Below are 12,370 nucleotides of genomic sequence, written 5' to 3' on the forward strand. Positions count from 1 at the left end.
AAGAAAGGAACACAGTACCTACAGTAAAATATGGTGGAGGTTCAAAGATGTTTTGAGGTTGTTTTGCTGCCTCTGACACTGAGTGCCTTGACTGTGTGCAAGGCATCATGATATCTGAAGATTACTAAATGATTTTGGGTTGCAACATAGCAAAAATTCAGGAAGCTGGATTTGTGTCCCAGGTCATAGGTCTTCCAGGAGGACATACTTCAAGGAGCCCCCAGAAATGGATGGAAACAAAGCGCTGGAGAATTCTGAAGTGGCAACAATGAGTCTAGATCTAAATCCCATTGAAAAAATATATAGAGATCTTGAAATTGCTGTTGTGAGAATACACCCTTCAAATATGAGAGACCAGGAGCAGTTTGTAAAAGAAGAATGGTCCAATATTCCAGTTGAGAGGTGTAAGAAGCTTGTTGATGGTTATAGGAAGCGATTGATTGCAGCTATTTATTCCAATGGGTGTGCAACCAAACATTAAGTTCAGGGTACCAACAATTTTGTCAGGCCCATTTTTAGAGTTTTGTGTGAAATTATGTCCATTTTGCTTTTTCTCCTGTGGTGTTTTTTCAAAACGCACAAAAAGAAATAATGTATGTATGTATGTATGTATATATATATATATATATATATATATGTATATATATATATATTACACACACAAACATTTGTAACTGCAATACCAGCCAAACCACTGCAAAAAAAAAAAAAAATGTAAAAGATGCCAGGGAAGAGCGACAACTGCCAGTATTTTACTCACGCGTTTTAGTCTTGGAAAATTGGGCAGTTTCGTCAGCATCTTAAAGTCACGTGTCCCTACCCTAACTTTGTAAATATACTTCATCATGTGTATGTTCTCATGATTGGTATTCCATATCTGTGCGCATAACCACTGCAGTACAGAAGCTCAGCTTTTGGGGTTTCTTTTTTCCTAATTTCATATATTATACAATAAAATCATCTTACTTTTTGGGAGAACCAATCGGGAGGACGAGCGGGTTCTGCAAAAGGTTTGATGGCACGGCTCACAGACACCCTAAAAAAAAAGAAATACATTAAAAAAATGGAGTATAATAAAATAATTATTTGGACTGGAAACACTAGCAGGAAATTATCATCATCACAGATATCCCAGCTTTAAAAAGTGGGTGGGAAATAATCAAAGAGGTTTAAAGCATCACTCCAGTGTTTGCTTGTTTTTTAAGGGCTGGAGTGGCTTTAGTCCTCTGCTCCCTGTCATATACTCACCTTGTAGAGGCTTCATCCTTTTTTGGCATCGCTCCAGTCTCACAGCGCCATTTTGTGCCCGTATCTTCTGACTGGCCAAAAGTTTACATCACAAGTACTCAATGTAAATCTATGAGAGCCAGAATAAGGCTCTCATAGACTTGTATGGAGCTGTGACCTGTCCATAAAACACGAGAGATGCCGGAGGTCACATATCGCCGGAGACCGATAGGAACAAAGCTGGAAAAAGATGAAGACGGCAACAAGGGAGCATAAGACCGGGATCAGGAGACTTATATTTAATGCACCACTCCCATGCTGAAATAAAAAAATAACAAAAGCTGGAGTGGTGCTTTAAACAAGACTAATTAATTGCAACAAAAGGGAAGGATTCCTCAAGGGTTTCCACTTATAAAATGGATAGTTTATGACCACCTGAATAAAAACTATCTGTGAACATACCCATAGGGAAAAATTTTTCATTGCATTTAAAGGGAACCTGTCACTGTTTTTACGGTCTATAAGCTGCGGCCACCCCCAGTGGGCTCTTATATACAGCATGTTTGAATGCTGTATATAAGAGCCCAGGCCGCTCTGTACAACATAAAAAACATTTTATAATACTCACCTAAACGGTCAGTGAGATGGATTTGAGTCAGATGGGCGTCTCCGTTGTCCGGTGCCGGCGCCGCCTCTTTCGGCCATCTTTGTCTTCCTTCTTCTGTAGCCGGGGTGTATGACGAGTCTACGTCATCCATACTCGCCGGCATTGAGGTCCAAAGCAGGCGCACTTTGATCTGCTCTGCTCAGGGCAGATCAAAGTATTGGAGTGCTCCTGCGCAGGACGAGCGAGTGTGTGTGATGTAGATGTGTCATGCACACAGGCTTCAGAAGGAGGGCGAAGATGGCCAAAAGAGGAGGCACCGGAGAACGGAGACGCCCATATGGCCCAACTACACTGCACCGCCCGTTAAGGTGAGTATTATAAAGTGTTTTTTACGTTCTACACAGCGGCCTGCGCGCTTCTATACAGCATGTTAGAATGCTCTATATAAGAGCCCACTGGTGGTGGCCGCAGCTTATAGGCCGAAAAAACAGTGACAGGTTCCCTTTAAGTGGGTTATTCCCAGAGTTTTCATTTTTGACAAAACACTTTTTTTTTTTTTTTTTAAGTACATTTCCTGTGCGTTCACCTGTGTGTTTTTCTATGTACGCCATTGTGGGCTGAATTTGGTTTTTCCAGATTTTATTAAAGGGAATCTGTCAGCAGGTTTTTACTACTTCATCTGAGAGCAGCATAATGTAGGAATAGAGATCCTGAATGCAAGGATGTATCACTTAGATTTCTAGCTGCAACCATTCTTACACATTCAGAGTTTTTAGATATACTAGATATACAATGCAGCAGAGTTCAGAGAGCTGCCAGGTTCTGTATATACAATATCTATGGACAGTGAGCTGCTAATCAGAGTAGGAGAGGGTGTGCCGGACTAGTGTAATCCAGGCAATGATAAGCTCAGGTGATACACTTCACTATAATTTAACAGCACACAGGGTACTAAATAACACATTGTTGAAATCTGTGTGTCCGCCCCTATGACCTGTGGTCTTCAGATTACGTAGTAAAAACCTGCTGAAATATTCCCTTTAACTTGTTTCAATTGCTATCTTTTAAAAAACCTCAACATGTTTCTTAAATTTACTTTGCCTACCCCTGGAGTGATTTCACTTAAGCCAAAAACATTTGGCACAATTTTTGAGAATTTTCCCAAACGTGCAACTTTCTATGCTTTTAAGTTATAACAAAAGGTCAAAGACAAAAATAAGGACAATTTTTCTCTGCAAAAGTCGTGAACCACGTCTGCAAATTTTAAGAAATTGCCACAAAAACAGCAAGAACACCGCGACAAGAAAAGAGACTTAAAAAACAAGGCACGCAGATACTGATTTGAGGCCAAACATTCATAACATTTTCCGAAAGTTTATACACAAAAAAGTAATGTGTTTTAGCTGATTATATGTGAAAAGTGGAACAACAGATGCCAGCATGTGCCAATATTGCACCCTTTTAGGAGTGTAGTGTTGTGTAGTGTAACAGTGTAAAAAATGCGATAAAAACAAGTTATAAAAGGTATACATGCTTCTAAGGCATCCAGACAATGGAGAACACTATAATTCTGTGACATAGCTGAAGGACAAAATATAATCAAAGCCTAAAGACCTACTAAGACAAGCCCATTTTGGACTGTTAATGGTAAACTATATACAAGTTGATTGGAGCTTGTTTATTCTGACCAATAATAACTAATGGGAACAGAGGGATTGTTAATAGGAGTATTCTGTCCACATAGAGTATCATGCTGCTGACCGGACACCTTGTTAATACAGGGTTATGTGCTAATGATGACTTTTATGCCGTCATAAATGATCCAATCAGCCAATGAAGGAGAGCTTTGATTCTTCATCAGGTGATTGCTGGCAAGTTTGCATGGAAAAATAATACAATTATTATTGTGTCTAAATGGAGTTGTCCAGTCTCTTGATTAAAAAAAAAAACAAAAAACCCTATAGGCACTCTACGGGACTACCACATCATGACAATGTGTGATGAATACTGTCAAAATGCTCTTGTACTCCCAAAGCGTGACCTCAGGTATGTGATCTGCACAGAGACCAGTCTCACTTGGTTTTCCCCAATAGTAATAAATGGAGAAGTGCTGGATCTAGAGGTCACCTGACTGCAGATATGTGATCTGCACACTGACTAGTCTCACTTGGCTTTCCCCAATAATAATAAAATGGATAAGCGCTGGATCTAGAGGCCACCTGACTGCAGATATGTCATCTGTACACTGACTAGTCTCACTTGGCTTTCCCCAATAGAGATAATGGAGAAGTGCTGGATCTAGAGGCCACCTGACTGCAGATGTGATCTACAACACTGACTAGTCTCACTTGGTTTTCCCCAATAATAATAAATGGAGAAGCGCTGGATCTAGAGGCCACCTGACTGCAGTTATGTGATCTGCACACTGACTAGTCTCACTTGGTTTTCCCCAATAGTAATAAATGGAGAAGCGCTGGATCTAGAGGTCACCTGACTGCAGATATGTGATCTGCACACTGACTAGTCTCACTTGGCTTTCCCCAATAATAATAAAATGGATAAGCGCTGGATCTAGAGGCCACCTGACTGCAGATATGTCATCTGTACACTGACTAGTCTCACTTGGCTTTCCCCAATAGAGATAATGGAGAAGTGCTGGATCTAGAGGCCACCTGACTGCAGATATGTGATCTGCACACTGAATAATCTCACTTGGTTTTCCCCAATAATAATAAATGGAGAAGCGCTGGATCTAGAGGCCACCTGACTGCAGATATGTGATCTGCACACTGACTAGTCTCACTTGGCTTTCCCCAATAATAATAAATGGAGAAGCGCTGGATCTAGAGGCCACCTGACTGCAGATATGTGATCTGCACACTGACTAGTCTCACTTGGCTTTCCCCAATAATAATAAAATGGATAAGCGCTGGATCTAGAGGCCACCTGACTGCAGATATGTCATCTGCACACTGACTAGTCTCACTTGGCTTTGCCCAATAGAGATAATGGAGAAGCGCTGGATCTAGTCGTCAAGTGACCTCATATATGTATATCGCATACTGTCCACCCACAAGGGGGATAGAATGAACTCATGACACTTTGTGCATGACAGACTTTCACCATTCGGCAGACTTCTCATTCCCACCAGAAGAACTCCTGTAAGAATATATCACTTGAGCCTTGGCTGTGATGTGCCCACTGGACCCTCACCAGGGGCTGCTGCTCCCACGTGATCTGGAGTATGGCAATAACAGCTGTAAGTGCTATCTAAGCAATTCCCTTATTACATTAGGTGATCCTATTCTCGGGATGTAATCAGTGGGAGAAGCAGAAACCGAGCAGGGGCCAGTACTGACATTTCTACCAGGTGAGTGACAACTCCTGAGCCTACATTACACTGCTGCCGGAGGTTGTCATGGGGCTGACGGCTGTGATGGCCTCACTCACCAGTTCTGGTCGCCGCTGCGCATCACGGAGGAGGCGAGGCACAGCTTCTCCCGGATAGACCATGGCTCGGTGGGACCGATGTTCAGCAGCTTGTGTTCTAGAGTAAAAAATGCAAAAAATAAACCTGTGTGTACCATGTAGAAAGTAGTCCATGGAGAACAACAACAACCCTCCGTACTTACTCCCGGTCCCGGTAGCCATTTTCTGTCACACAATAGAGTAATAGAATCGCGACGGCGCAGGTCGATGACGTCAGAGTGCGCGCTCTGGAGGTTTGGAAGTTGTGGACTCTGATGTGTGCGCGGATCACCTTGTGCGCATGCGCAGTATGTCTGACGTTTTCCTGATGGATCACTCTAGGGGACCTGGACACTCAGTATAATGGCATATGCCAATATTAATCAGTGGATGTTAATACGTCCAAGAGTCACTAACATCCAACCATTGCAAAATCATGACCGTGTATAAAGTATTTACATGCAATCCATTTGTACAAAGTCAGAACACAATACAGCTAATCTGTGTGTCTTACCACTAGAGTTTGTGGGGTCTACAAACCACTCGTCATCCATACATGCATAGTAGGCCTTGGCAATCATGTGGTCTGACCTAACCATATAAACCAAAAGAGGAACCCCATATAAAATATAACCTTTAATTAGTACATTTAATAAGGTATAAAAAAAACAATTTACCAAAAGAAAAACTCTAGTGTAGTGAAAGGGAGGGAATATTAATACCAGATAAATAGGAAGGGACAGTCTGACCATAATGAGCCTTGAATATGCCCCTACCTAGCAATGGAGGGTATGACACCCTAGGGTTGTGGTGCCCCGTTCACCGACAGGAAACCCTATAAATCCCTAATCAACCCTACACAACACAGAAAGAGTGCACCACAAAAATCAGTGAAAAAAAAGAAAAGATAAATTTAAAAAAAAACCAGATTAATCATGACCAAGCATTAATATGCCATCAATAATAAGGTTGTCACTTATCTGGCAAAGAGGTCCACAGGTCAAAGTCCTCATCAGAAACGTCTTCCCGACGCTTTTCCCCCTGCGGGGTACACAGGATTAATCAGGGGTCAGTTAGATCGATGTCCAGGACGAGAGGTATCACATCCCAGTAATGTCCAGGGTGGAGGTGCTTTGAGGAGAATCCCTGACTGAACGATAAAAGAACCCATGACTGTTCATAGGAGCACCAGTCTCCCAATCCTGGTCGAGCAGTCAGACGAAGAACCAACAATAACTCTCCAACATTGGGTGGTTGTATCGTTTGTGCCAGCACTACCCTCGCCTAGTGCCCACTTTGGTGCTCAATGACAGCCAGCACAGGGCGATGCAAACGTCCTTGGCCAGCACGCTAATGTCGCCATCAGTTATGAGACCCCAATGATGCACTGACGTCATGGGGACCTAGTGATAGCCGGGATGCCAGAGATGGCAGTATTTAAGTTTCCACTGCCCTATTCTAGAAGCCATAGAGTACAATAGTGTATACAGGACCAAAGTAGTGTACATTTTTTGCCTCATTTTTTCTGGCATAAAAGTCATGCGCAACATATCACACATAGCAGCAACACCTAGGGAAATTTAGCCTGTCACGGCCAAGAAGGTCACCATGTAGCTCCTGCCTGAAGGTGTAATTACACTATATATAAGTAAATCAGCGCCTGTTTACTGTCCTGTTTACACTGACTTATAAATATTGATGGGAATACAGAAGTTAATTTGTTCTGTTAGATCATCATGTTATCGGCTGCATAACTCCTACTTACACAGGGTGATGTGCTAGTGTGGCGCCCCTGAGGCTTCAGTCGCCACAGAGGTACTGCACCTCAGCCAGAGGTGTGGAATTCCATCTGGGGTAAGGAGGAGGTCAACACCAGTTCACAAGTGGTGTCACGAACTACCATCCCCATCTTCCATCAATTCCCCATCCCTTTTGATTGACACCGCCGGGGTCATGGATGCGGGCCACGCCACCGCAGCGCCCCAGAGCCAGAACTGTGAGGTTAGGCCTGGGCTATAGGCTGTTTGTCCAAATATAATAAGATGATCTGTGTATGTAGATAATCAAAATATAGATGTCGTTGCATAAATATCTGTGTGTCTATATGACAATCGCATAAACGCCATAATATGATTCTAAAGGCTGCTTTACACGCTTCAATTTCTCTTGCGATCGCATGTTCGATCGCACCTGCCCCCATCGTTTGTGCGGCACGAGCAATTTGTTGCCTGTGTCGCACAAATTCAGTAACCCCCATCACACGTACTTACCTCCCGAACGACCTCGCTGTGGGCGGCGAACATCCACTTCCTGAAGGGGGAGGGACGTTCGGCATCACAGCAACGTCACACAGCGGCCGGCCAATAGAAGCGGAGGGGCAGAGATGAGCGGGACATAAACATCCCGTCCACCTCCTTCCTTCCGCATTGCCGGCGGGATGCAGGTAAGTTGCAGTTCATCGTTCCCGGGGTGTCACACGGAGCAATGTGTGCTGCCACGGGAACAATGAACAACTGGCACGCAGAAGGACGTTCGATTTTTTGAAAATGAGCGACGTGTCAACGAGCAACGATAAGGTGAGTATTTTTGCTCGTTCACACTAGCTCGTAGCTGTCACACGCTACGATATGTCAAACGATGCCGGATGTGCGTCACGACGTGACCCCGACGACATATCGTTTGATATATCGTAGCGTGTAAAGCCCACTTTAGATGTGTGTACAGTACGGTGTTAACGGAGATAATGAAGCCAGAATGAACAATGAACAAAGAGGTTTTAATAATATAGTGAGAGAATTTTATAATCATGATTTTCTCACCAGCTGGGATGAAGGATGTGAGATGTGGGATGTTCACTCCTTGTTCTTGCTTCAAGGTCGAAGTCGAATGTTGTATTGTATAATCACAAGTTTTTTTAATACACGGGTCAGAAGTAAGCTTCTGCTAAAACGATGAACGCGTTTCATTGTCTGATTCATTAATATGTGCGCAGATTGATTTGAACTCCATCTCTGTGACCCTGAAAAACCCAATTTGCGGTTTTCCCTAAATTCCCAACCTTGATAGAACCGCTGCCCATTAACGAGTCACCCCATGGCCCCGGTGTGAGCGTGTCACTGCCAAGAAGAATTATTTTAATGGCAGCATGAATGATTTAATCACCTATATCAGCGTTTTGCTTGTCCGTCGGGTGACTTCTGGTGTTTTATATTGGCTAGTAGTTGAGAATAAATGTTCTTATTAACACTTCTCTAACGAAACCTTTGAGCACTTCAAAAATGGTGTCATTGGTATGACTATCTCTTGTTACCCAAAGCATACAGTGTGAAGATTACAGCCACAAATAGTTTCTGAGGCCTTGTCACAGTTAGACAATCACCTTCACTATAAAGGCAATATTTTGGCACACAACATATGGTATGCCTCGTGGCATGGGCCACTTTAAATGACAACATTTAGAATAATGACGTGAGCTTTGTCATCTCAGCTCCTGCCTGCACCACGTACAGCAGCCTCAAACTCATCACGACTGCTGCGCTCTGCACAAACAGAAGATGAGCAGCTAATGTATTACTAAACTGCTTTTACATTTTTACACTTTTTTTTCTACTCCCAACTAGAGTAAGTGATAAAGCAATGGCTTGGTGAGTGCATTAGGGTAGAAAAATTGGTACATCAAAACATAAAAATGCATCCATTATTCTTTTTTACATCTTATATCTACTTTAAGCAAAAATCATTTGTATTATCCAAAAATTGCCTTACTTGTGTATGAAAGAAATCCAATACTGGGCTGGAGAACTCGTGCTGATTGGCTATAAGGGTCACGTGGCTTAAAAGTCATGTGAAAACCGCTATTAACTTGTGGATATGGTTTAATCTACAGGTTAATAGCATTCTGAATTTCCCCAGTGCTGGCACTTAAGAGCCCTGCTGCCGAGTGGAAATTAATTGTATTCTACCCGGCAGCATCCGGGTTCCAGCCATGGGGGTGGGCAGGTATGGATTCAGATTCTTTTGCATGGATATCTGAATAAGCTCTTATTCTGAAGTGGTCGCTTGAGCATCTCAACCCTCTGCAGTCTCCTTACTTCCTGGTCCTTGGGCATTCCTTCTTGAAGGACAGTTCTGGTGAGCAGCTTTATCCTGCAACTACACTTTAATGGTCTGTCAGTATTTGTTCTGGAGAGATTTCAATATAGGGATAACAGGGCATTTTAACAAGCACAGGCTCCTGACAGAGCCATGAGTAGACGAACAAGCTCCATGGAAACAAGATGTACAGTATGTAAGATAAAAGTTCTCATTCTCAAGAGAATGACAGCAGATAGGAAAACAAGTCCATTCATAATTGTTTATTTCCATGCTGTCTAACTAACTAATGCAATTTAATAACATGAGAATACCCTTTTAGGAAGGAGAGTTACATAAAATCAACGGTATCTGGCCAGATGCTCATCCCCATGTAAAGTCTATGGGGAAAAGAATCTGGCCCAAGTGGTAGGAGCAAGCGCTACATATTCACCAATCACCGGGGTGGCTCCCACTGCTCCCACGACAGCTCTTCTTCTTCCCGAGCAGGCCGCACATTAGGCTCATACATATTCACTGCTTCCCTCACTCTCCGACGTCTGTGATTGGTTGCAGTCAGACGCGCCCACAACTGTTTGACAGCAACCAATCACAGCCGCCAGTGGGCGGGTCTATATCGTACAGTAAAATAAATAAGTAATTAAAAGAAAAACGGCGTGCGGTCCCCCCAATATTGATTCCCAGGCAAGATAAAGCTTCACAGTTGGGGGCTGGTACTCTCAGGCTGGGCAGACCCACATTATTGGGAGCTCCCCAGCCTAAAAATATCAGTCAGCAGACGTCCGGAATTGCAGCATCCATTAGATGTGAAAGTCCCAGGACTTTACTTGGCTCTTCCCGACTACACTGGTACAGTGGCAATCGGGGTAATAAGGAGTTAATAGCAGCCCATAGCTGCCACTAAGTCCTAGATTAATGATTGCAGGCATCTATAGACACCCACTCATCACTAATCTGTAAGTGAAAGTAAAAAAACACAAACACCTAAAAATCCTTTATTTAAAATAAAAGACAAAAAAGCAACCTCTTTCACCACTTTATTAACACCCCAAACACCCCTCCAGGTCTGACGTAATCCACACAAGGTCCCACGATGCTTCCAGCACTGCTACGGTCACCGGTGGAGGACTCCAGCTGTGACCGCACATCACCTGAGCGACGTCATCGCTAGTCACAGCCTGCAATACTTAATGTAATGCGGCAGACCATGGAACTCAGTGATGAGCACTGACGTCACGAGTTCAGTGGAGCTCATCCCCGCAGGTAATGAACTTAGCTAACCTCATAATGTTAGCGCTCGTCATAGATATAGATGAGAAAGACATATATAATGTCCCAATGCCCAGCATTTTGTAATTTTGCATCATTTAGTGCCTTTCATGTGGCACTAAAGCAGAGGTCTCAAACACGCGGCCCGCGGGCCGCATGGGACCCCTGAGGTCGCTTGTTGCGGCCTGCAGAACCCGTGACTATAGTGGCCCTATGTCGGGGGTTGGCGCTGGCACGACTTTACTGCAATTGAATCCATTTGCGGTGCAGCGCACAGGAGCTGTCTGCTCTATTCCAATGGCTGCTGCCTGCCAATCAGATGCAAGGAAGTGACGTCATATAGCGACGTCACTTCCTTGCATCTGATTGGCGGGCAGCAGCCATTGGTATACTGTAGTGCAGACAGCTCCTCTGCGCGGCACTGCAAATGGATTCAATTGCAGTAAGTCCTGTCGGCACCGACCCCTGTCATAGGGTCGCAACAAGCAGGTAAGGTACGTGCTCCGATCAGGACCCGTTGCGTCCTGGATGTGGCGGGTCCTGACCTGCGGAGCTGCAAGTCTCCTCCGCAGGAGACCGCAGCAGCCCGTGATCAGGGTTCAGTGCGCTGCGGTCTCCTCGCTGTGTTATCCCAAGGGAGGGCATACGACTCTGCAGGATAAATTCAGATGCTGCGACTTCTGAAAGCTGCACCGCAGGTCAGTTATCACTGCGGGCCGTACAGGCACAGTGGGTATGAGATTTTTAGAAATCCCATGCACTCTGCTTGTTCTGTATATCACAGGGTTTTCGATGCAGCTGGAATATGCTGCATTCAAATCTCAGCAAACACTAATTGTGGGCACACAGCCTGATAAGACAGAATGGAGGAAAGGTGAGAATTTTTTTTGCGTATTACTAAAGGATGGGCACAATACTACAAGGATCAGCACAATACTGCAAGGATGGGCACAATATTGCAAGGATGGGCACAATACTGCAAGGATGGGCACAATACTGCAAGGATGGGCACAATACTGCAAGGATGAGCACAATACTACTAGGATGAGCACAATACTACAAGGATGGGCACAATACTACAAGGATGGGCACAATACTACAGGACACAAGGATGAGCACAATACTACAGGGCACAAGGATGAGCACAATACTACAAGGATGAGCACAATACTACAGGGCACAAGGATGAACACAATACTACAAGGATGGGCACAATACTACAGGGCACAAGGATGAACACAATACTACAAGGATGGGCACAATACTACAAGGATGGACACAATACTACAGGACACAAGGATGAGCACAAAACTACAAGGCACAAGGATGAGCACAATACTACAGGGCACAAGGATGAGCACAATACCACAATGATGAGCACAATACTACTGGGCACAGTACTACAAGGATGGACACAATACTACTGGGCACAATACTACAGGGCACAAGGATGGGCATAATACTACTGGGCATAATACTACTGGACAAAATACCACAAGGATGAGCACAATACTACTGGGCACAATACTACAGGGCACAAGGATGGGCACAATACTACAGGGCACAAGGATGGGCACAATACTACAGGATGGGAACAATACCATAAGGATGAGCACCTTACTACAGGGCACACGGATAGGAGATATTATTACAAGATGTTGGCTAAGACTACTATATGATACTGCTAATTGTAAAACAATATTACAA

The 12,370-nt window shown here is 43.9% G+C and overlaps 1 protein-coding gene across 8 annotated transcripts in view; it reads right to left on the reverse strand.

The window, feature by feature from the left end:
• Nucleotides 1–5,542, reverse strand: part of BRD8 (bromodomain containing 8) — a 90,008-nt gene extending 84,466 nt beyond the window's left edge. For all 8 annotated transcript variants that reach the window (XM_075344665.1, XM_075344664.1, XM_075344663.1 and 5 more), the window contains exons 1-3: nt 5,467–5,542; nt 5,285–5,381; nt 967–1,036 (exon numbers count right to left, since the gene is read on the reverse strand). In XM_075344665.1, coding sequence (XP_075200780.1) covers nt 967–1,036; nt 5,285–5,381; nt 5,467–5,485 — 186 coding nt within the window. In that variant the 5' untranslated portion in view covers nt 5,486–5,542. The remainder of the gene's footprint in view (nt 1–966; nt 1,037–5,284; nt 5,382–5,466) is intronic.
• Nucleotides 5,543–12,370: the final 6,828 nt, after the last annotated feature.

The sequence above is a fragment of the Anomaloglossus baeobatrachus genome, chromosome 4, assembly GCF_048569485.1.
Source record: "Anomaloglossus baeobatrachus isolate aAnoBae1 chromosome 4, aAnoBae1.hap1, whole genome shotgun sequence".
NCBI lineage: Eukaryota > Metazoa > Chordata > Amphibia > Anura > Aromobatidae > Anomaloglossus > Anomaloglossus baeobatrachus.